Source organism: Podarcis tiliguerta (genome assembly GCF_965153285.1).
Source record: "Podarcis tiliguerta genome assembly, chromosome: Z".
Taxonomy (NCBI): Eukaryota; Metazoa; Chordata; class Lepidosauria; order Squamata; family Lacertidae; genus Podarcis; species Podarcis tiliguerta.
The window spans coordinates 29408121-29430567 of NC_139553.1; the positions used below are offsets into that span (position 1 = coordinate 29408121).

A 22447-nucleotide genomic window follows, 5' to 3' on the forward strand; every position below is an offset into this window, starting at 1 on the left:
AACTAGAGTACCTTTCTACCAGTGAATGGTAGAAATTAGATAATATTTGGGTTGTGAAGGGAAATACAAGCTGAACAACTGTGCCAGTCAGGAAATTCCTGGGTTAGCATGTGCAACCCAGCCTGGCTGGGCTAGCCAAGTACTGAGCCATTAAGGGCCATATGCAATGCACAAGAACTGTCCTCCTTGGCTCTGACAAGTGAACAGAGACAGGAGAATTGACAGGTTGCCAAGGTGTCGAGGTGTGTCACAGAAGAATCTGTCCTGTTTTAAATCTAAAGGTGTTCTAGGAACAAGAAATAGGACGTAAGGAGAACCATTTTGGTGCTACTGGCTGGAAGAGGCTGCACCAAGAGACTAGGAGCCTTGACTGGCTGCTGCTTTGGACCCAGGTTTGCTGAATCTAAAAAGGGACAATGAGAGGCACTCTTAAAGACACTAGCCTCTGCTGTGCCTCGGTTTTCCCAATGGAACCGAGTGAGTGCATAGAACCCTCTCGGAATCTTGCTATTGCTTGGCAGAGATCGGGAGTGGCATGCAACCTTTGTTACAATATAATTAATATATCCTCTTGCCAACTCCCATCAATGAAAGGGAGAAAAAAAGTTTTCTCTTTCCACTTCCTCTTTAGCAGACATGTATAGGGTTGTGCTGCTAAAAAGTCAGCTCCTATTAAGATGAAGCAGCTGTTTGAATATTGGTTGACATTAGATGGCACCCGGCATCTGCCAAGCCCCATACCTCAGCAGTGTCCTGCTGCTGACCATGCCCCCCTCCCCACCCTCCTGGCTTTCCACTTCCCATACTGTTGTTGCCATCTGTGCCCCTCCCCTATCTAAATATTCAGACAGAAACAAAAACAAGGAGAAGGAGCACTAACCTCCATTTTCCTTGCCTTCTCCATCTAGGCACTGGTGTGGATTGGGGCAAGAGGGAGAGGGCAGGTGGGCATGGGCAGAAAATCCCAGGTTCAGTCCCCAGCATCTCCAGGTAGTCTCTGGTTGGAAATCCCAGAATGGCACTGCCAGCTAGTGTGGCGCATGGGTGGGGAACTGCAGGCCACATTGCCTTCTGGAAAACATCCCAGGGGGCCACATGCCAAGGACCAGAAGCAAAACTGGGTGGAGCCATGATTTAAATTTTACCTCTGTGCAGTGTGCTCATTTCCACACTCTTGTCTATCCTCTTTCTAAGCAACACAAAAGGCATCATCAGAGTTCAAGGATACATTCCAGCCAGGCGAAAACACATGGGTTGCACAGCATGGCCAGTGAGGGGTGTGTTGCCTGCAGAGAGTTTCAAGGGCCAGATAGAAGCACTTGGAGGGCCACATTTGACCCTTGATCCTGAGTTTCCTTGCCACTGATGCAAACAATGCTGAGTTTCCTATGTTCTTAACACATAGTGATGACAGTGATACGGAGACCCACTTGTCCAACTAGGGTGTGTTGCCCAAAGTCCTCCCAAAACCCGGAGATGATATATTGGTGTGAATTTACCCTCTGGTGGCTCATAAGTCAGCTCAACTAGGTTTTGCACACTGTGCTTTCTAATTTGAGGGCATGTTTCCAGGCTCTGGCCACAGAGCAGCAAATAGAGCAAGGCTGAATCAGAAGCAGATTTTTTTTTTAAAGAACTAGGACAGGGCAAGCCAACAGCTCAGCTATATTCTACTGCTTTTAAAAAAAAAATTGCCCAAAAAAGGGGGAGGGAGAGAAAACCAGCTGTGTAAGACCAAACAGATGCTCTAGTCATATACATCACATGACACGGAAGCATTAATAGCCAATGCTGTCACGTTGTTGCAGAGGTTGCTTTCTGCTGTCTTTATAACTATAGGTTAATATATTGTTATGGCACGGCCTATTCCATTTTGCTTAAGAGTCCATTTTCAATATAACCCAAGCAGGATAGTTTTTCAATATTTAGTCAACTCCTTAGTGCTAAACAATCCTAGGTCACAGTCTAGGGCAGAGGTGGGGAAACTGTGGCACTCCAGATGTTGTTGGACTCCCAGCTCCCATCAGCCCAAGCCAGCATCACCAATGGGCAGAGAAGCTGTAATCCAACAACATCTGGAGGATAACAAGTTGCCCACACTGGTTCAGAGCAGCGTTTGTGAGGTGAAGCAGTTCTGTTGCTGTAACAGCAGCAGCATTATAAATGGGTAGGAATCACATTTGTGAACATATTCACTCATCAATTATTTCGTACCTTCCAAGTGTCCCGATTTTCCAGGGTCGGTCACAGAATTACAAAAGTCATCTCAGCTTCTGATTCAGTCCTGGAAAGTCCCTATTTCCCCCACCAGTGCAACCGCTGCTGAGCTTTGGAAGGAAGATGCTGCAAGGTAGCATCCCATGGACTCTCCATAGCTACTGCTGCTGGCCTATTCCCTTGGGCAGCCCATAGCGGCTGTTGGAGAGCAGGCAATGAGGAGAAGCTGCGACTGTGGCTGCCAAGGTACCGCCCTACATGGCACACTCGCTCTGAGGGACAGGCATTGGGCAGGGTCACCCTGGGCAGGAAGAAAGGCAGTGAGAAATGGAGTTCAAGGAGTCTTGATTTTAAAAAAGAAACACTTTGTGTGTCCACGTCTGTCAGAGATGGGGTACCTGTAACCCCACAACTGTTACTAGTCTGTAGTTTGCAATTATTCCTGACCATCAGCCATGCTGGCTGGAGCTGGTGAGAGTTTTAGTTGTCCAACAATTTCTCTTCTCTTCTTCTCTTCTTTGGCGATGACTCGTAGCCAAGTAAGATTGTCTCCCATAAACATGGTTTTAACAGTGAGTCCGTAAGTGACTGTGGAGGCCAATTCTGGATCCACACGTCCTTCCACAGTGGGGACTTTGGTTTCCAGGCAGGAGTTGATTATGGTGTGGATTTGCCAAAGCCCATGACACCTTTGGTAAAGGCTGTTCTCCAATTGGAGCGCTCACAGGCTGGTGTTTCCCAGTTGTCAGTGTTTATACTACATTTTTTTTTAGATTTGCCTTGAGACAGTCATTAAACCTCTTTTGTTGACCACCAGCATTAGGCTTTCCATTTTTAAGTTCGGAATAGAATAGTTGCTTTGGAAGATGATCAGCAGGCATCTGCACAACATGACCAGTCCAACAAAGTTGATGTTGAAGAATCATTGCTTCAACACTGCACTAGAGGGTCACAGGTCACCCATCCCTGCAGGAACCAATAACAGTACTTAAGGGAGTGGAGTTATCTGTGAAGTTTCATTGTAAATTACCATCTCTTGCCAACTATAGATTTCCCCTGAGTAGGACAGCATGAAGGAATCCCTCAATATGAGCCCAGATCCCTATGTTCAAGGTTTACCTATGCAGGTGTGTTTTCCCCTGTGACATTTCTCTGTATTCCTAGAAATGTGCAGCATCCCTCAACATTCTCTTGCTATGTCTTATCAAAGTTCTTTTAGCTTCTTCTCAGAAGTATTCAAAAAATGTGTTTGCCTGTGCTGAACCTCCATTTTTCATCTCAAATGTGCAAACCTTCTAGAATAGAGATAGGGGAACCTCTGCCTTCACAAATGTTGTTAAACCACAACTCCCATCAGTCCTGACCAACAGCAATGCTAGTTAGGGCAGCTGGGACTCGGCGTCTTGTAAAATTCAGAGGGCCACAGGGTTTCCCATAACTGTTGCAGAAGCTGATTTAATGATCCTCAGAAGTCCTACATATGTGCTGCTCCAGCAGGCAACATTTGGAGGAGACCCTGTATGCTTCCAATATTATGCTATGTTGCCTGACTATGGAAGAAGGAAGTTGTTGCCTTGACATGCCCAGGGCTGGGGGCTGGGGTGGAGAGAAACCATGCAGAATTCTAAGCAAGAGGCTGCTGTTCCAGAGGCAGGAAGGATGTTGCTGTGGTCCATTACTTCTCTTCCCTCTCCCCCTCCTTCTTCCATGAAAGTGAGCATCTTGTGACCAACCCACCTTGGACAGTGGAAGACAGATAATCACAGGGTGTGCAGTCGCTTAACCCTCTGACGGAGGACATATGTTCTGTGAAATACGAAGTTCTCCATAGAGCTTAGGAAGCACACCTACTTGAGCAATGAATCCACTGCAAACCCTTCTTCTCATGTTATAATAACCCCTCTTCCAAGCAGAAGAAGTTTAGCTTCTGCAGGGTGTGTGTGTGTGTGTGTGTGTGTGTGTGTGTGTGTAAAATCTCCAGTGAATTTCAGAAGGAATTAAATGCTGGAGACTTAAAAAATAAATAAACCATGCACTACCTTGGACTTCTTATATTGCAGCCTGTGGCCAATGACAGTGTAGAAGAGGATTCATGAGGTGATGCTGTTCTTTTGCCATAAACGAGGCACAGAAATGAGAAAAGGGCACTGGGGTCTCCGAACACTGAGAGGGGTAATCTGAGATGGACAAGGGCTACCTTGGTACGGCTCTCAGTCCCGCTCCTGCATGTGACGCTTTGAATTACATGATTATAGATGCCGGTGGTGACATCCTGCATTTGTGTATATGAAGATGCTCAGCTTTTATTTTTTTGCTGCCAGCTGCCACACGCTATCATGCTTTCTTTTAATTCTTCAGTGACAGTCAGCATCTTTTGCCGCTGAACAGAGACAATCCGCTATCAAGTTCCAGCTAGCAATATCGTTATCTTTGCATTCGTCTTCTCCCACCCTCCCACCCCTTGTCTTCCCTCCTTCCCTCCCTCCCTCTCCTCTCTCATCCGTGATCCCCAGAGCTAGTCAAAAATCCAGCTCTAGAGGCTGGAATAGCAGGGGGAAAGAGGGGAGGCTGGAACAGCTGAAGAGTGCACTGTAATTTCATATTTGTGCCAGCCTAAATAAGTAGATCATTGGGTGTAGAGTCTGCCTCTTTCTTTTTTTTCTCCCTTTTTTTCGTAAGTAAGTAGAGACACACTGCACCATTTCCTGATTCAGTGAGCTCTAGAGGGCTGCTGGCTGTGTGCGGCAGGGGAGGTGCTAGAGCTGATCAAGCAGCGTAATTTTATACATTACTGAATCAGTGCAGGAAAAAGCTGGAGGGACAAAGCGTCAGCTCATCTTTGGACTGCATCGTGAAATCCTCCCGCTTTCTCCTCTAGCCATGCTCTGAGAGATCCGTTTCATTTCCCTCACACCCACCCACCCCTCTCTCTTTTTTCCTTTCCTGCTTCCCATTCCTCTTTTTCTCAATATTTTCCCTCCTCCTCCTCGTGTGAACGATAAAGTGGTCTGATGATGGCCCTCGTTATGGAACCTATTAGCAAGTGGATGCCCAAACAAGTAGTGGATTGGATGAAAGGTAAGAGTATTTCTATATTGCAATCTCTCTCTCTCTCTCTCTCTCTCTCTCTCTCCTCTCCCCGCTGGCCTTTCATAACCTGCGCTTTAGGCATGATGCATTGTTGTGATCCCAGCCCCTGCTCCTTCCAATGTGCAGAGTTCTCTCAGTTTTGAAGATCGGTATGCTGTCTCATGCAAGCGAGTTGACTGAGAAAGAGGCACGACTGAATGGAGACAGGCTGTTGTTGGTGTGTGCGTGCGTGTGTGTGTTTAATTTGACACTCCAATGCTAAAGTGCCACTGGAACCTCTTGGCTGAGAGCTGATTGCATGTGTGAGCCCAAACCCTGGCGGGACTGTAGAATGTGCCCGTGCTCTAAGAAGCAGAAGACACCTCCCTCTCCCCATTTAGCCATTGCACAGTGTAATGATCTTATGCCTGGCTGTCTTTAAAAAATGCCCTGATTATCTCTGATGTGTTCGGAACAGGTGATTTGATGCAGTAGGTTGCAGCACTAGTATGCATGTGTGTGTGTGTGGATTCAAGCATATAGCTAGTGATGGGAGGATGACACCCTTGATTCCTGAGCCATGTACAGGTTGCTTAGAGTCTGGGCTCCCCAGCTTTGCTTGTAGCTTCTCTGTATTTTGTGTCATGCATCCTCCGTGACAATCTCCCCACAACCCGCCCCAGCACTGTGGACAGTGCAGCCCCTGCCATATATGGAGAGTACAACGAGGGAGCAGCAAGGGACACCTGAGAACAACCTTGCAGGAGAAACTCTTCAGGATAACTTGGCAGGAATTACGGATTCCACACACACGCACCCACACCATGCATTGTGTAGTCACTACCACCATACCAAACCCATGTTTTCTATCTGGAAACTCAGCCTATGGTATCAGTGGGCATTAATTTGGACAGGAGGCACTGAAGTACTTTTCTGAACACAATGAATCTTGTTTCTTTTTTCCTGAGTAAGGAGGGGGGTGCAAGCAATAGTATGTATCTGTGGAGACCTACATTGCGAGAAAGGGCTGGTCTTAAGGAGCAAGCTAAGTACGTACATTTTCTGCTTTACAAAATGAACTCTGGTGAAACATTTTCTTTGTGATGTAGGGACACACGGTAACAAGCAATATACTTCTATTTATATATGCATATGAAATACACAGGCCTTCATTATATTGCTGTGTGTGTGTGTATATATATGTGTGCATATCTGCATATAGTATTATACTGAAGGGCCATCACCTTTTCCTTTTAAAATTCCTTTACTATTAAACTAGACACTGATTTGTATGCAATTAATATAGCCCTGATCTCCAAAAGAGATGTACAAAATATGATACACAATATAATTCAGTTCAATATATGGCCCAAGTTGGAGTCCAAAACTGTTTATATTTCATGACATAATTCTACATGGTTATGCATAGGGACAATTTTTGAGTTGGGTGGAATGTACTCCCTGCTTCTACTCTGCAAAACTGCCACTATTCAGACACACAACAGTTTTGTGCAACTCTTCTTGCCAGCAAGATAGTATGTGCTGTGCTGTTACACACTTGTACCCTCAACATAAGCCCTTGTATGGGTGGGTAACATCTGGAGAATCCAAAAACGTGGCTTCTCAAGAATCCATTTCTTGACCCTCATTATTCCAATATGGCTAAGCCAGGAAAAGTCTTGAAATTAACAAGGTCTTGGGACACCATTAAAATAGAGCACTGGTGTCTAAGAGGGAAGAATCCTACTGTTTAGCTTTGTTACTGTATTCAAAGGGTTTGTGGGTGTAGTGAAAATGTTACATTTCCAAAACGCAGGTGATATGATGGAATGGGTCACAACACTACTGGAGGCATGGTTTTCTAAATAAATAAATAAATAAAAAATTAATAATGGTACTTGTTGCTGGATTCTAGATAGATCTTGGTTTTATATTTACAACATAGCTGAGAAAGAAAATCCACCACCAGTGGAATGAGCACTTTTCTCATCCTCTATGTGTGCAAGCAGTTTTTTGGAATGACAAATAAGGACACAACTCTTACTTATCCCAAGCACTTAGGATTTAATCAGACAAACTATGATTAAAATTATGATTAAAAGTATGATTATGATAGCAGAGTCCCTGTGTTTGGATGCAAATTGTGCCAAATTTATGTGATGCAAGAGGAATTTGGGGGTGAAAAATGCTGTGCAGGAGGGTGCTGAGATCCTGCCTGTCAACTCTTTTCCTTCCAGCTCCAAACCTGCTCCCCCTATTCTCCGAGTCAAAGTTGCAGCAGGAAAAAAGTGTGTAGGGGGAATTCTCTCTCTCTCTCTCTCTCTCTCTCTCTGTGTGTGTGTGTGTATGTGTGCTTGTGTAAGTAAGGATTAAATAGCCCCCTTCCCCACCACTTCATAAAAATTTAGCAGTTTACCAGTTTTAACACATGGGTCTGCCACCATTGCATCAAGTTTCACCCTAAGTTGCTTGCTAAAACATGCTATGGTGCGCTTATATATCTTCTGTGTCTTTATCTCTTTGCACATCGTGATATAACAAATGCAAGGGGATTTCTTTCAGCATTATGGGCTATTATTTCAAAATGAAATTTTGCGTGATGAAACTGGAGCGTGTGTAGCAGCAGACAGGACTTTCCTTCAGTAGGGGGCTTTCTGAGTGCACACAGACATGTAGGCTTCATTTACACACACAAAAGCCCCCTATTGCTCTTGCTACCAACAAAGGATTAGATTTTTCCTTTAGCATTTGCTCCATACCAATGAACAGATATAATAGCATGAGCTATGCAGCCAAACAAGAGAAAAAGGTTCATTAAATATTATCTTGCAGCTAAAATGTTAAGTGTGGCCACTTGAGGACTTGCCCAAATTAGGGCAGAGCTGAAGCTGCTTATCATATTTTGCATGAGGCTCAAAAATCGCCCTCAGTAGCATTGTCTTGTAGCCAAAACTGATTGGTTGTGCTGACCTGCCTGACTTTATTTAGAGGTGTCTGGCAATGCCACCACTATGTTAAGACACAGCATCACAATAACTTCCCATTTACTATGCGATTCCAGATTGGGGGCATCACCCATATGACTCAGGAAGGAAGGAAGAGGAAGCAGCAGCAGCAGCCAAATAGTACTCAGAAAAGTGTAAATATTTGCAGAATCTGAGCCTTGTTTGCAGGCGGGGGGGGGGGTGCTACTCTGCCAAAATTGCTAGTTTTCTGAAAATCAAAACTGGTGAATATTCTATGGAGCTCAGTGCAGATGCACACATTTGTTTTTCTCAATTGCAATCCTACTCCAAGGAAGCAAATGAGTCTTAACAGTATTTAGGATTCAGGTTTGACATGGCACTCCTCTATGGGAGTTTCTTTGATGCAACACCCAGGATGTCCTTGTTCTGGGAAATCATTTTAGCTTCTTCTTTATAGGCTTCCCATGGGTATCTGTTGACTCTTCTGTTTCAGAAGGCTTTCAACCAGATCCCACCACCCCACACCCCCTTTGCTCCTTTCAGGATAGCTTACTTGCAGAACACCTGCTTTGCCTGGCAGAATGGAGGGACAGGGGAGAAATCGGATTCTGTTCTCATTTCAGTATGAACTTACCTAGTTCCCAAACCGAAACATCCATCATTAGAAATTTGCACTTTTCTGAGTTTTGCACTCCAGTTCTTCCACCAAGCAATGTGTAGAACAATCCGTATACTCAGGTAAAGTGTGCAACAAAATGTACATATTGGAGGAACTAGCATTTAAAATCCATTATACATTTGCAAAAGTGTGCATATTAGGTAAAACTGCACACAAAAATGCACATCTTAGAATAAATTTGCCCTAAAATGCTGGTTTACTTTCATAACACACACACACACACACACACACACACTGATGTGGAATTTTAGAGAACTGAGCTAAATGCAGGAAAAATGAGGAACTGAGCATCTATTCAGCATATCCAGTTTAAAAAAGAAGCCAGTGGCAGGGGGTGGAAATGTATCTCCTTGCATCTCCAGGTGTTGCTGAACTACAACTCCCATCATTCCCAGCCAGTTTAGCCAAGGGTAAGGGATGATGGAAGTTGCACTCCAACAACATCTGGGGACCCAACGTAGAAGAGCATTGCAGTAGACAACACTGGGCTAGAGAGACAAGTGGTCTGTCCTGGTATTAAGGCAGCTTACAATGTTCCTCCTCAGTGTAAGTTTGTTTGCTTTTTTTAATTTACTGCTGTATCTTTCATTGTGTTTTTTTAAAACTGCTGTATTGTATATATTGCTTTTAAATTTATGGTGTTAGCTGCCCTGAGCATTTTGCTCTGGAGTGGAAAGGTAGGATAATAGATAATTGCCAACATAAATAAAATGCCTGTGTGTATGGCTGCTGTTAAAAGGCATGGAAAACAGGGCTAGTGGAAGAGAGAAAGGAAAGTTGTCAATCCATGTCCACTAGTATTGCGTGCACCTCTGAGGGGTCAATGGCTTATAGAGCAAAGTGGTGGTGGTGGTAAGGTAAAAAAGGTAAAGGTACAGGACCTCTGACAGTTGCACCCCGCCCCCTGCAACTAATTCAACTTCTACATTTTGCAAACCTGCTCAGATAGTCAAATGATGAGGCTTCCTTGTTTCTCTCTGTTGAGACTTCATTCAGGTTAGAATTAACTAGTGTGAACTCATTCAGATTTCCAAAATTTATGTCTCCTTGCAGTGCATTCTACTTATAGTAGAGACCCATCTTTGAATTTTCCTTATCTCTTTGAATCCTAGTCCAGTGAGCAGTTCAAGCTTTGTTCAGCTTATAAGTCTAATCCATAGGTAGGCAACCTAAGGCCCGGGGGCCAGATCCAGCCCAATAGCCTTCTGAATCCGGCCCACGGACGGTCCGGGAATCAGCGTGTTTTTACATGAGTAGAATGTGTCCTTTTATTTAAAATGCATCTCTATGTTATTTGTGGGGCCTGCCTGGTGTTTTCACATGAGTAGAATGTGTCCTTTTATTTAAAATGCATCTCTGGGTTATTTGTGGGGCATAGGAATTTGTTCATTTATTTATTTTTCAAAATATAGTCTGGCCCCCCACAAGGTCTGAGGTACAGTGGACCGGCCCCCTGCTGAAAAAGTTTGCTGACCCCTGCTCCGACTCTAATTTGTCATTCAAAGTCTTGAAAAGTTAAGACTCTGAACCTGGGGCAGCTTGATGCGACCATGTGTCACCAGTCCAGAAAGCTTTGCATTGGCTGCCAGTGGCCTGCTGGGTCCAATTCAAGGTGTAAGTACTAACAAACCCCTGGGATCGAAGTATCCCCAAAAGCATGTTCTCCAATATCAACCATCTCAGACCCTATGATCAGCAGAAAGTCCTTGTTGGTGGTGGTGTCACCAAGTGCTGCCCAGTTGGCCCTGACCTACGAAAAGGGTTTTAAAGTGGCGGTTCCCCATTTGTGGGATGCCCTCCCTTGTGAATTGCATCTCCCCACCCCTCTTTCAGGAAGAATTTTAAACCAGTGCTGTTTTCCCAGTCATTCGATGATTGAACATTTCTGTTCCTAGCACCTTGAAAGTATTATCTGTGCAAGTATGTGATTGTGTTTGGTTGGTTTGGGATAAGTTGTTTCATTATTATTTTGTTATCTTATTGCTGGTGTGTTTGCCGCTGCCCTGTGCATCTTTGGGAGAGAAGGTGGGATATAAATGCAATAAATGAATAAACAAGCAAACAAACTGAGATGCAATGTGACATAAACAAGGGATTTCACCAATCACAGGACAGAGGTGGGTGTGGATTCCATGACAAGGTGGCTGCAGAATCACCATGCTGTATTAAAAAATAAGAGATGTTAGCATCATCATCATCATCAATTTATTAATTACCATTCACACAATTGCTTCAAGGTGATACACAATTAAAAATGGCAAAACAACAACAGTTAAAACACACACCCACACACCCAAAAACAGCTGATACATTTAAAACAAAGCTAAAGCAATGCAAAATAGACACTCATAGCAAAGACTTGATATCCGGCTGCGAAAACCTGTTGGGTGGGGGAAATTGCCTTCAGTTGTTTCGGGAAAGCGCAGACAGTGTGCACCTGCTGTATCCCGGCAAGAAAGCTATTCCAAAGAACAGAGGTAGCCACCCTAAAAGGCCTGCTCCAAATTTCTTCAGAGTGGGCTTCTGAGATCTTTGGAACTTGCGGGAGATCATTAATGTTCACATATAAGCCTATTCCAGGGCAGGAACTGGCAAGAGTTGGCAGCTAAATGTATTGCATATTCATTTTACACACACACACACACACCTTCTCAAATCTTCAGGCCTCCCATAGAGCAACAGAAGCACTGAAGAAGACAATAGCAATGAGCAGGAGCATGGTGGGTGGTCTGGCTCCTCAGAGGCACAAAGGGCAACCTAGATTGCCCATCTTTGCATCATACCCCTGCCCACAATTTTTTTTTTAAATGCATTGCACAAACACACACACACATGAGAGGACACATATTTGCATAAAATCTGCATGTACTAATTGATATGTATACACACCAATGGGCAGTAGATAAATTGAATTGAACTGAACTGATTTGAATTAAAATGTACAGATGCCAAGTTAGAAATGGTTACTATAATTTAGACCTGAGCTTGACTTCCTGGACACCCACTGCTAGAAAGAGTAGATCAGGTTGGCCAAGGGTTTGACAGTAAAAGGCAACTTAATATGTTCTCATAACCAGTGTGTCATACATAAGACTCCTGGTTTGAGCCCCATGGCCACTCAATAGAGTATTCTTTCTATTTTCCTTTTGATTCCCTGGGCATCTGAGAATCAACAAATAGGGCACATGCACCCCCCTTATATATGTCTTACAAACACCCTCTGATTTCCACATTGCAGATGCCCTGCAAAGCTTGTGAGATACAGTGGTACCTCAAGTTACAGACACTTCAGGTTACAGACTCCAACAACCCAGAAATAGTACCTTGGGTTAAGAACTTTGCTTTAGGATGAGAACAGAAATCATGCAGCGGTGGCGCAGTGGCAGCAGGAGGCCCCATTAGCTAACGTGGTACCTCAGGTTAAGAACAGCTTCAGGTTAAGAACGGACCTCCAGAATGAATTAAGTTCTTAACCCGAAGTACCACTGTACTTTGAGAAATTGTTGTTTTTTTTAATGCTAGTTCTATACAACTTGTTTCTGAGATTCCAAATAGCTTTGTACTACTGTATGTGTCTTTGTATGCACAGAGCAAGCAAAATGATGGGGAAGTTTCAGCAGGTGCACTTGCAGGAGTGGTTGTGACTTGCACAGGAGGTAGGTACAGGGGACCCTGGGGTTAGAAGAAGTACAAAACTGATCCCTAAAAAGGGGAGAGGGCAAGAACCCCAAAGCAGCAATGACGACTTGAGCATGTTCAGCTTCCAAGGGATGCTGATTAAGACCCCATCTGCACTGTACATTTAAAGCAGTGTTCTACTTTAAATAGTCATGGCTTTCCCCCAAAGAATCCTGGGAACTGTAGTTTGTTATGGGTGGCAAGAGTTGTTAGGAGGAGACTGCTAGTCCCCTCACAGAACAATCCCTGGTTAGTTAAACCACGCTGGGGGTTTTGACTACCGTATTTTTCGCACCATAGGGCGCACCGGCCCTTAGGACGCACCTAGTTTTTTTTTTGGGGGGGGAAATAAAGGGAAAAAATTATCCCCCCCCCCAGGTGCGCTGCACTAATCCTGAAGCTTGGGGCGTGCGGAGCTCAGCGCGCCCCAAGCTTCTGGGTGCCGGCAAGGTCTCCGCTAGCCATGGGAGAGCCGTGCGGCTTTGTGCGGCTCTTCCACGGCTAGCGGAGCGCTGCACCAATCCCGAAGCTTGGGGCGTGCGGAGCTCCAAGTGCGTCCTATAGAGCGAAAAATACGCTCTATATGTAAGGGGAACAGGTGTATTGTAACAACTCACAACACCCTTAGCAAACTACAATTACTATGATTATTTGGGGGAAGACAAGACTGTAACAGTGATAAGATACAGTGGTACCTTGGTTCTCGAACTTAATCCATTCCGGGAGTCCGTTCAACTCCCAAAACCATTCGAAAACCAAGGCGTGGCTTCCGATTGGTTGCAGGAGCTTCCTACACTCAAGCAGAAGCCGCACTGAAGAAGAAGAGTTTGGATTTGATATCCCGCTTTATCCCTACCCTAAGGAGTCTCAAAGCGGCTCACAATCTCCTTTCCCTTCCTCCCCCACAACAAACACTCTGTGAGGTGAGTGAGGCTGAGAGACTTCAAAGAAGTGTGACTGGCCCAAGGTCACCCGGCAGCTGCATGTGGAGGAGCGGAGACGCGAACCCGGTTCCCCAGATTACGAGTCCACCGCTCTTAACCACTACACCACACTGGCTCTCTCTGTAGGTTCGGCTTCTGAAAAATGTTCACAAACTGGAACAGTCACTTCCGGTTTGCAGCGTTCGGGAGCCGATTTGTTCAGGAGTCAAGCCGTTCGATAACCAAGGTACCACTGTACTGGTTTAAGCAGATGGGGCAGATGGGGCCTGATTCATACCTCCCACAAAAGCATGCAAATTGAAATTCAGTGAACTGTCATTTGCTAAGGGTGCTGTTGTGATCGGGTTCTGCTTTGGGGCTCCCCAGAGGCCTCTGGTTGCCCATGGTGAGAATAGAATTCTGAACTAGATGGGCCAGCACAGTGTTTCCTAGGTTCTTAAGATATATTCTGCAGCTGTTCTATTGCATTTGCTGATCATGTGAGATGGCAAAGTGCACTTTGATGTTCCATCTGCCCCCGAGGGGGTCGAGGAGTTATAGTCTAACAATCTGCAATTTCCCAATTCCCACTGTGCAGCTTGAGGGAGTATGCTGGCATTTTAGCTTAGAGAGAAATCCCTGTTTGCCGTGCAACCTCGTGAAGAACATAGCATAAGAACTTGAGCCTGCTGGGTCCATCTAGTCCAGCATCCTCTTCCCAGGTGCCTGTGGGAAGCCCTAAAGCTGTTGTGTTCCCACCTGAAGTTTCCAGCAACTGGTATCCAGAAGCATTACTGCCTCTATGGAGGCAGCACATAGGCATCATGGCTAATAGCCACCAATAGTCTTCTCCTCCATGAATCTGCTGAAACCATGTGACCATCACGGCCCCCTGTGGGAGTGAGCTCCCTAGTTTAGCTATGTGCTGCAGATAGTAACTGTTCCACAAGGTTTTGCACCTCTATTCAGCAAAACCATAAATTTTCTCGGAAGGGCCATAGCACAATGGCAGAGTCTCTGCTTTTCATGGAGAAAGTCACAGGGCCAGTGACTGGCATCTCCAGGTAAGCCCTCTGCCTCAAACCCAAGAGAGCTGCTGTCAGCCTGTGCAGGCAGCAAAGAGCTAGATGGACCAAGAGTCTGGCTCGGTATAAGGCAGCTTCCTATGCTCATCGCATTTTTATATCTATATAAATACATGCACACAGATGGTAACTGCGCCCCCCCCCCAAAAAAAATGTTCTTTGCCATCAAGTAGCACTTGAAGTGAAATACTGCAGAATAAAATGACAGCTAACTATTAAACAATGTTTTAAACTGAAACCACTGGAAAATCAGGGCCAAATCAGGCACAGAGTTATATGGATCTTTGTATCTCAGATGCAGATTTTTCAAAATGCAAATAGCTTCAGCTGGCGTGGTGGTGGAGGGGTCTGATAATCAGCAATATCAGAGCAATCACAGAAGGGAAATTCTTGCAGCCATTGCAGCAGTTCTGAGGACAACCCTTCTTCTGAAACCATTATTTGTTGCAGGGAGGGGTTGGGAATCCCCCACAATAGACCTCTGGAATTCCAGCCCCTACCCAGAGTGTGGCAGCATCCTGTCTGCTTCCAGTAATACATTTTTAGGCATGCTTATTGTTAAATGAAATGTATAAGTGTTGTTGCTGCATTTATTTTAGAATCACAGTTGCAAAATTTCATTGAGAATTGTGAGCAGCCAATTTTTGTTTTCCTTCAGACGTGTTTCTTTTGCAGTCAAGAGAGCACCATATGTGTATAAATGAATGGTTCTGTGTGTGACATCACAACGTTTCAAGTTAAACAGCAACAAAATCAGTTGTGGTTCTCGGCAGCCTGCAAGGTGATTAAACAGCTGTGTGTGCACGTAAATATATAAGATCAGCTCCTTCTTAAATGCACCTTTTAAAGTAATAGCCTCATATGGAGTCATTTATTCCAAGTCCTGCTGATTGATAGCAGTGTTTTGCCTGCCAAAAGCTCTGGAGGTTCCAGTGATAATGAATGCTCAGCTATAAATGCCCCATTTCACAAATGCAAAACCCAGTTTCTCACCCTCATTCCTAATTCTGCCTCCCCTCCTTTCTCAGCCAGGCTGCAGCCACGAAGAAGAAAAATACAAGCAAATTCAGTTGGTAAATTGATTAACCATGTTGCATTGATCCTTGCCCAGAATAATTACATGTTCTCAGCAGAAGGGTTTTCCTTAGTACGTAATTCCCTGGTTCCAATAGGGTTCATAAAAAAGGGGGGGGTAGAAGGATGGGAGCAGGGAGCAAAGATGCTGATGACGTGAATGGGCTTGTTAACATTCACCTCATGCAGCTTCTGGCAATCCCTTCTTCAGTCTCTCTCCTTTGCCTCTCATTAAGTCACTACCTGCTTTGTAGCAATGTGTCATGGAAAGGGAGTCTCCGAGATTTGCAGAACGCAGTGCATAAAAATGGTAATGCACCACGGAATGCCAGACCAGGAATGGGGCAGAAATTCAGTCCACTTCACATTTTAAAGGGGAACCTACCCGCTTCACTCTTCCCAAATCAATAAGCAAACTGAAACATAGCCACCCTCCAAAATCTGCACTTTCCTGAATTTTCAAATGCAGTTCTGTAGCCCAGTGATGTGTACAAAAATGGCGAAGCTGGGGTAGAGTTTGCATTAAAATGCACATACTAGTGAAAATAATGAACACAAATGCTCTGCAAAATAGTGAATATTAGGAGAAAGTGCATACCTAGGACCACAGGAAGCTGCCTTAGTATAAGGTCAGATTGCTGGTTTGTCTAGCTCAGTACAGTATTGTCTACACTGACAGCCAATGGCTCACCATGATTTCAGACAGGAGTCGTTAACTGGAGATGCTGGGGATTGAACCTGGGATCTTCTGCATGCAAGGCAGTGGCTCTATCACTGGGCTATGGCCCTTCCCCAGGTATATATTAGGAGAAATGCTGGTGAATTTTCATGAGGTCTATCTATCTCTCTATCTTGCAAACCACTGTGGACAACTGAACTGAAGATTGGAAAAAAGGAGATTCTGGGAGAGACCAAAATTGACATATTTGCCCCTTCCTCCACCAGAGCACATTATACCATATTCTCGCCAAGCGGCTTTGTATCTGCTATTAGTTCCTTCCACATTTAATCCTCTCATATGCACTGTGCCATTTCTGTTTACTGAGAGCATATTCACATGAGAGACCTAAAACAGCTTAATTGTCATTCCCGTTTCCCCGGGAATGCTGGGAATTGTATGCTTTTGGGGGGAGAATATGGGTAGGGATATCTTAACAGCAAGCATCTCACTGAACTACAATACCCAAGGTTCTCTGGAGGTAATCCCATGACCTATAAAAGTGGTATATTGGTTTTAGACCAGTTGGAGATGATTATCTAAGCCCTTAGCTGCACTGCCCAACATATATTGATGCTGGTAGTGTAGCTAGGAGTGAGATAAGCAGTTCCTAATTGGAGATGGTTATCATGATCGGTTCTCCTGAGATAATTATTCTTTAAATGTGCACTAAAGAAAATTGAATGCACAGTTGACTGGTTAAGATAGGAGCAGGGAGTGACACCTCTGTATAATGAGAACCTGAGAGCTGAACCATCCTGGCAGCTTATCAGGTGCCATCTTCTTTTACCTGTGGTTTGTTGGTCTGTTTGAATGTAATGCCCAACCTCCAAAGGGCTAGGCCTGGACATTTTTGAGCCTGAAACTGAAAATCCAAATAGCAACTCCTTCTCTAAAATATAACAATAAATAAGGCCTCTGGGAGCTCCTGGTGACAGCAGGCAAGGCTATGAACTGTCTATCCTCCTCCCCCCATAATTACCCACAATGCACTGGCATAGCACTGCTCTAGTCTAGAACAAGAGTGGGTGCTGAATTCCCTTCTAGACAAGCTTCCAGGAGCCACATGCCACATGGGTGGGGCCAGAGGCAAAAGTGGGTGGAGCAACAAATGCAAATTTTGCCTTTGTACAGCATGCTAGTTTTCACACACTCTTGCATGGACCTCTCTCGGTTCTCCATCAAGAAAAGCTAGAGTCATTATCAGAGTTCATGGACACATTTCAGCCAGGCACAAACACTCAAGAAAAGTGTGAAGCAAGTCTGGTGAAGGGTGTAGCTGGGGAGGATCTATGCAAGTCTAGCTTAAACACAGGAAACCATAAGAAGGGAGAGAAGAGACCTTGAAGTTGTCCATCAGCTGTGAGAGCCTGGACAGCAGACCACGCAGGTACACAGGTGATCTAGCTGCTTCCCATCATGGTGAGATGTACTGAATTTCTGTGTACATTACAGTAATTATTTTGAATCAGGCATCTATACATATAAGATAGTGTATTCAAATTCCATGCAAATCTGCCCCACCTTTTTATCTCTTATTTGGTGATGTGAACGATGGCAATTACGGTAAAATAAGTATTGCAGTAGCACACCTCAAGACCTTGTAAGAAGACATATCTGAACGTTAAACAAGTCAATTCATGCCTGTGAAAGGGGATAGGGGCTGTAGCTCATTGGTGGAGAATGTATGTTTCATGCAGGTCCTCCCTGTTTCAATTCCTGGCATCTCCAACTAAAGAAGAGATGGGAACCCAAAGGCCCGCCATATATTGCTAGACTACAACTCATCATCCCTGACCATTGGCTGCACTGGCTGGGGCTGATGGACTCCAACATCTGGCATGCCACAAATCCCATGTCCCTGATTTAGAGAATCACATAATAAGTGATGGGAAAGACATCTAGCTGATAACTGCCAGAGTTGGCAGTGATGGACTAAATGAAACAATGTAGAAAGTTGTGAATGACTATGGAAGAGAAGGCTGCAGACCCTCCAAGTGTCCCTAATTTCCAAGGACAGCCCCAGATTTATAGAAGCTGTCCTGGTTTTAAGATCTGATCCCAAAATGCCCTGCTTTTCCTTAAGACGTCCCTAATTTTCATCGGAGAAATGTCGGGGGATATGGGGTTATGTGACTCCGACACCAATGATACAACCTTTAGAAGTCATCTGAAGGCAGCCCTGTATAGGGAAGTTGTTTTAATGTTTCATGTTTTTATATACGTTGGATGCCTCCTAGAGTAGCTGGGGCAACCCAGTCAGATGGGTGGGGTATAAATAATAAAATTATTATTGTTATTGAATAGGACGTCCCTGTTTTCATTGGAGAAATGTTGGAGGGTATGAGGCTCTCAATGGCTACTAGCCATAGTAGCTATGCTCTACCGCTACGGCTGGAGGCAGTAACACTTCTGAATACCAGTTCCCGGAAACCTCAGGAGGAAGGGGTGCTTTTTTGTTCAAATCCTTGAGGGTTTCCCACGAACATCTGGTTGGCCACTCTGAGAACAGGATGCTGGACTTGATGGGCCATTGGCCTGAGCCAGCAGGCTCTTCTTGTGTTCTTACGTTCAGTGTTCCACCAGGGCAGACCAACCCCACAGCTTTTTTCTGCGCAAACATTGTAACCTGGACCCTTAATCAACATTGTCTTATGAGATCATCTGTGAGCAGAGGTGAATTAACCTCCCATGCTGCAGACAGAGCAAAGAAAATCTTGCACAGGCAGTACTTTGCTTGGCTTTTCTGTCGACAAGGCTGCTTCTACCCCACCTCCCACTGCTTTCCCCCAAACCTGTGTCTGAATCATAACCAGTACCGTACCTTACAGTAGCACATCTACCTGGTGGGAGAATGTTTTGGCAGGATTATGACAGGCATAGACGGAGGAGCATTCAGCATCTTCAAGCAATACCTGAGCTATTTTTAGGCCTCGTTATTTCCGTGGCAGGGTTTTTAGGAGAGTCTGAGTCTCGGAGGAGGAGCCGGAACCTTAAGTTGAGCAGTCACTGCTGGGCTTGTTAACTGTCTCGAAAAAACATATTCCTCCAAAGCATCATTTAATGCTTGATGCTTATAGCTATCAGTGACAGTGCTTGTGGAAGGATGCAGCCACACTTCTGCTACCTGCACACCTGCTGCTTCCCTAGACAGGGCAGAGGCAGAGGAGGCTGGGGCTGCAGAGGTGGAGCAGTGGGAGCACTAGATTGGCAGTTCTCCCACTACAATCACATAGCCCAGGTCCATCCAGGTAAGTAGCGTGACAGCTCTGCCCCCATGGTATGTGCCACTCCTGGCAGCTGTTTTCACTCTGGGTGGAGCAAAAATCAGGTCTTGGTGTATGTGGTAGCATCACATGAAAGAGCAACTGCACAAAGAAGTTCTTTAGAATGTTAAGAAGCTAACTTCTTAACAGGCCCATTGCTTTTCTATTCTGACTAGCAGCAATGCTGCAAGGCATGCTTTTCCCAACATGCTTTTCAGATGTTGTTGGCCTACGGATTCCTATGAACTGCAGCCAGCATGGCCAATGGCAGGGCTCATGCGAGGTTCAGTCCGGCATATCTGCAGGCTACCAGGTTAGGAGAAGTTGCTCTAAGGTCTCAACAGAGGTCTCTCCCAGCCTTAATAACTGAGATCCTTTAATTAAGAAGACAGGGATTGAATCTGGAACAGTCTACATCCAAAGCATAGGCTGTATCACTGAACTTTAAACACTGAACAGTGCAGAGTTGCAATCTGTGTCCCACATCAGGTGCATGTTACCTACATACAAATGCACAAGACAGGATCATAGGAAGGTGTCTTGATACTGAATCAGACTATTACTATCATTATTGCTTATTAAATGTGTATACTGCCTTTATCTGTAGATCTCAGGGCGGGTTCACAACATAAAATTACAATTTAAAAAACACAGAATATATAATAAAAAGAAAAACAAACCAATAATCTCCCCACCCTCCCACAACACATTTAAAGGGGAATGTCAATCAGCCAAAAGCCTGGTTGAAGAGATATAATGAAGGCTCCAGCCAAACCTCCATGGAAAAGCATTCCACAAATGGGGAGCCATTGCAGAAAAGGCCTGTTGTCATGTTGCCACACTCTGGATGTCTTGTGAAGAAGGCACACGAAGAAGGGCCTCAGAGAATGATCTCAGGGTCTGGGTGGGTTCATATGGGAAGAGGTGGTCCTTGAGGTATTGCAGTCCTGAGCCATTTAAGGCTTTATAGGCCAAAATCAGAACTTTGAATTGGGCCAGGGAATCAATTGGCAGCCACTCAAAAATGATGATAGGCTGACCCAAAGTCATCCAATGAGCTTCAGCGGAGATTTAAACCTGGGTCTCCCCCATTCTTAGACGCTCCTCAGTTCTCAGACAACCCTTCAAAGAGAGGCCTATCATCTGTCATGTAGGATGCATGGCCACCCTCTTCCTAAGCTAAAAAAAGAGAATTAGGAGGGAGTTTGAGGCTGTGATGTGCTTAAAGAGAAGTTCAGTGGTTGACTGATTAAACTTTAATGGTACGGCTGGGACTATGTTTTGTTTCCCCCCAAATCTCAGAGTCTTCTCCAAGCTCAAAAAGAAACAGGATCAGCAGCAACACCTTTTGTTTGATCCCTCCGGATTAGCAAGGCCAGGGACCTATAATTGCTAGGAGCCTAGTACTCTTCCCTTGCTTGGTCAACAAAGCAGAGCATTTTCCCTGTTACCTAGACCTAACCATTCTGCACTTCCAATACCAGAAAGATGAGGCTCAACCAAAATACGCAGGCCTCTGTGTGTTTACTTGTTTCACTGTGTCCAACAAGTCTTACATCTAAGGAAATCTGCAGAGAATTAAAGGCTTACTGTGCAATCTATTTATCCTAAAGTACATATCCTATAAACAGTTTTTCCTAGTATTTTTGCAAGCCATTTCACCCTGAGAGAATGCATTTTATATGTTATTTTCACTGATATACTCCATTTTGTACACATTATTTGGTTGGAGAACTGCATTGCAAAATTTGGAAAAGTATAAATTTCAAAGGAGAGCTGTGTTTCTGACTGATTATTAGCTTGGAAAGCCTGAATTTGGGAAGGTTGCATTGAAATGTGATCTAAACAATCCTATTGAACTCAGTGGGGCTTACTCCCAGGTAACTGAGGTTAGGAAAGCAGCCTTCAGACTCATCCAAACTTGCGCTTGTCCCATGTTTTATTCCACTCGCCCCGCCACTTTCATCCAGAAAAACACACTGTTTACCACTGAATTGGAACAAACACCAATTGAGTTTTCTGCGGATTTATGTTTGTTCCGATTCAGCAGTAAACAGCAGGTTTTCGTGGGGAGAGCGGTGGAGCAAATGAAAATCCTCTCAGACCCATGCCTAGGAAGCATGGGGTAAGCAAAAGTGTCTTAGTTCTCTTACCAAAACCAAGTATCATCGTTCCAAAAGAAGCCCGCATCTCTGGTAAAATGGCATGCATACCATTTTGCTTGCTTGAGAGAACCACACAGCTGCAGGGAGAACAAGCAGAAAGCAGCTCTTTTGCTCTCGTGTTTAATGACGCTGTGTTAAAATGGAGTTCCTGCTGTAGTCATCACTAAGTCCTGGAATAATAGATAACAGAAAATAGGCCTTGTGTGCCCAGAATATGTTCACTGGGCTTTAGGGCAGTCATAACAGCTTCATTAGGAAGGCAACCTACAAGCCCAGAACCTTTGGAAGGTATGTTATTAGGTGCCAAAAACTCTTCCATGGCATAGCGCAGGGCCACCAATTCTTTTAACCCAGCAATCTGAGCTTGTTCACTTCAACAGGCAATGAAGTCTGTGGCATGTTTATCAGTAACCAGCTTTGACTCTGCATAAATTGCCCCTGAGAACATGTGTCATTGAAAGAGCCAGCAAAATGCTGACAAGGATTCTCAGGCTAACAGCTAGAGACGCAGAAGTGACAGTTGCATCATACTGCTCCTTCTGACACGTGGAACTATTTTTTGTTTGCCTGCTTTGTTTAGGGGTTTCTGCTTTCTTCAGCAGTTAAG

The 22447-nt window shown here is 44.7% G+C and overlaps 1 protein-coding gene across 2 annotated transcripts in view; it reads left to right on the forward strand.

Annotated features, from left to right (window-relative positions):
- Positions 1-4970: 4970 nt before the first annotated feature.
- Positions 4971-22447, forward strand: part of LOC310669448 (connector enhancer of kinase suppressor of ras 2-like) — a 314320-nt gene continuing 296843 nt past the window's right edge. Inside the window, exon 1 of one of the 2 annotated variants that reach the window (XM_083423485.1) lies at positions 4971-5295. In XM_083423485.1, the coding sequence (XP_083279611.1) occupies positions 5229-5295 (67 nt within the window). In that variant the 5' untranslated portion in view covers positions 4971-5228. The remainder of the gene's footprint in view (positions 5296-22447) is intronic. The other variant, XM_083423484.1, reaches the window with a different exon arrangement.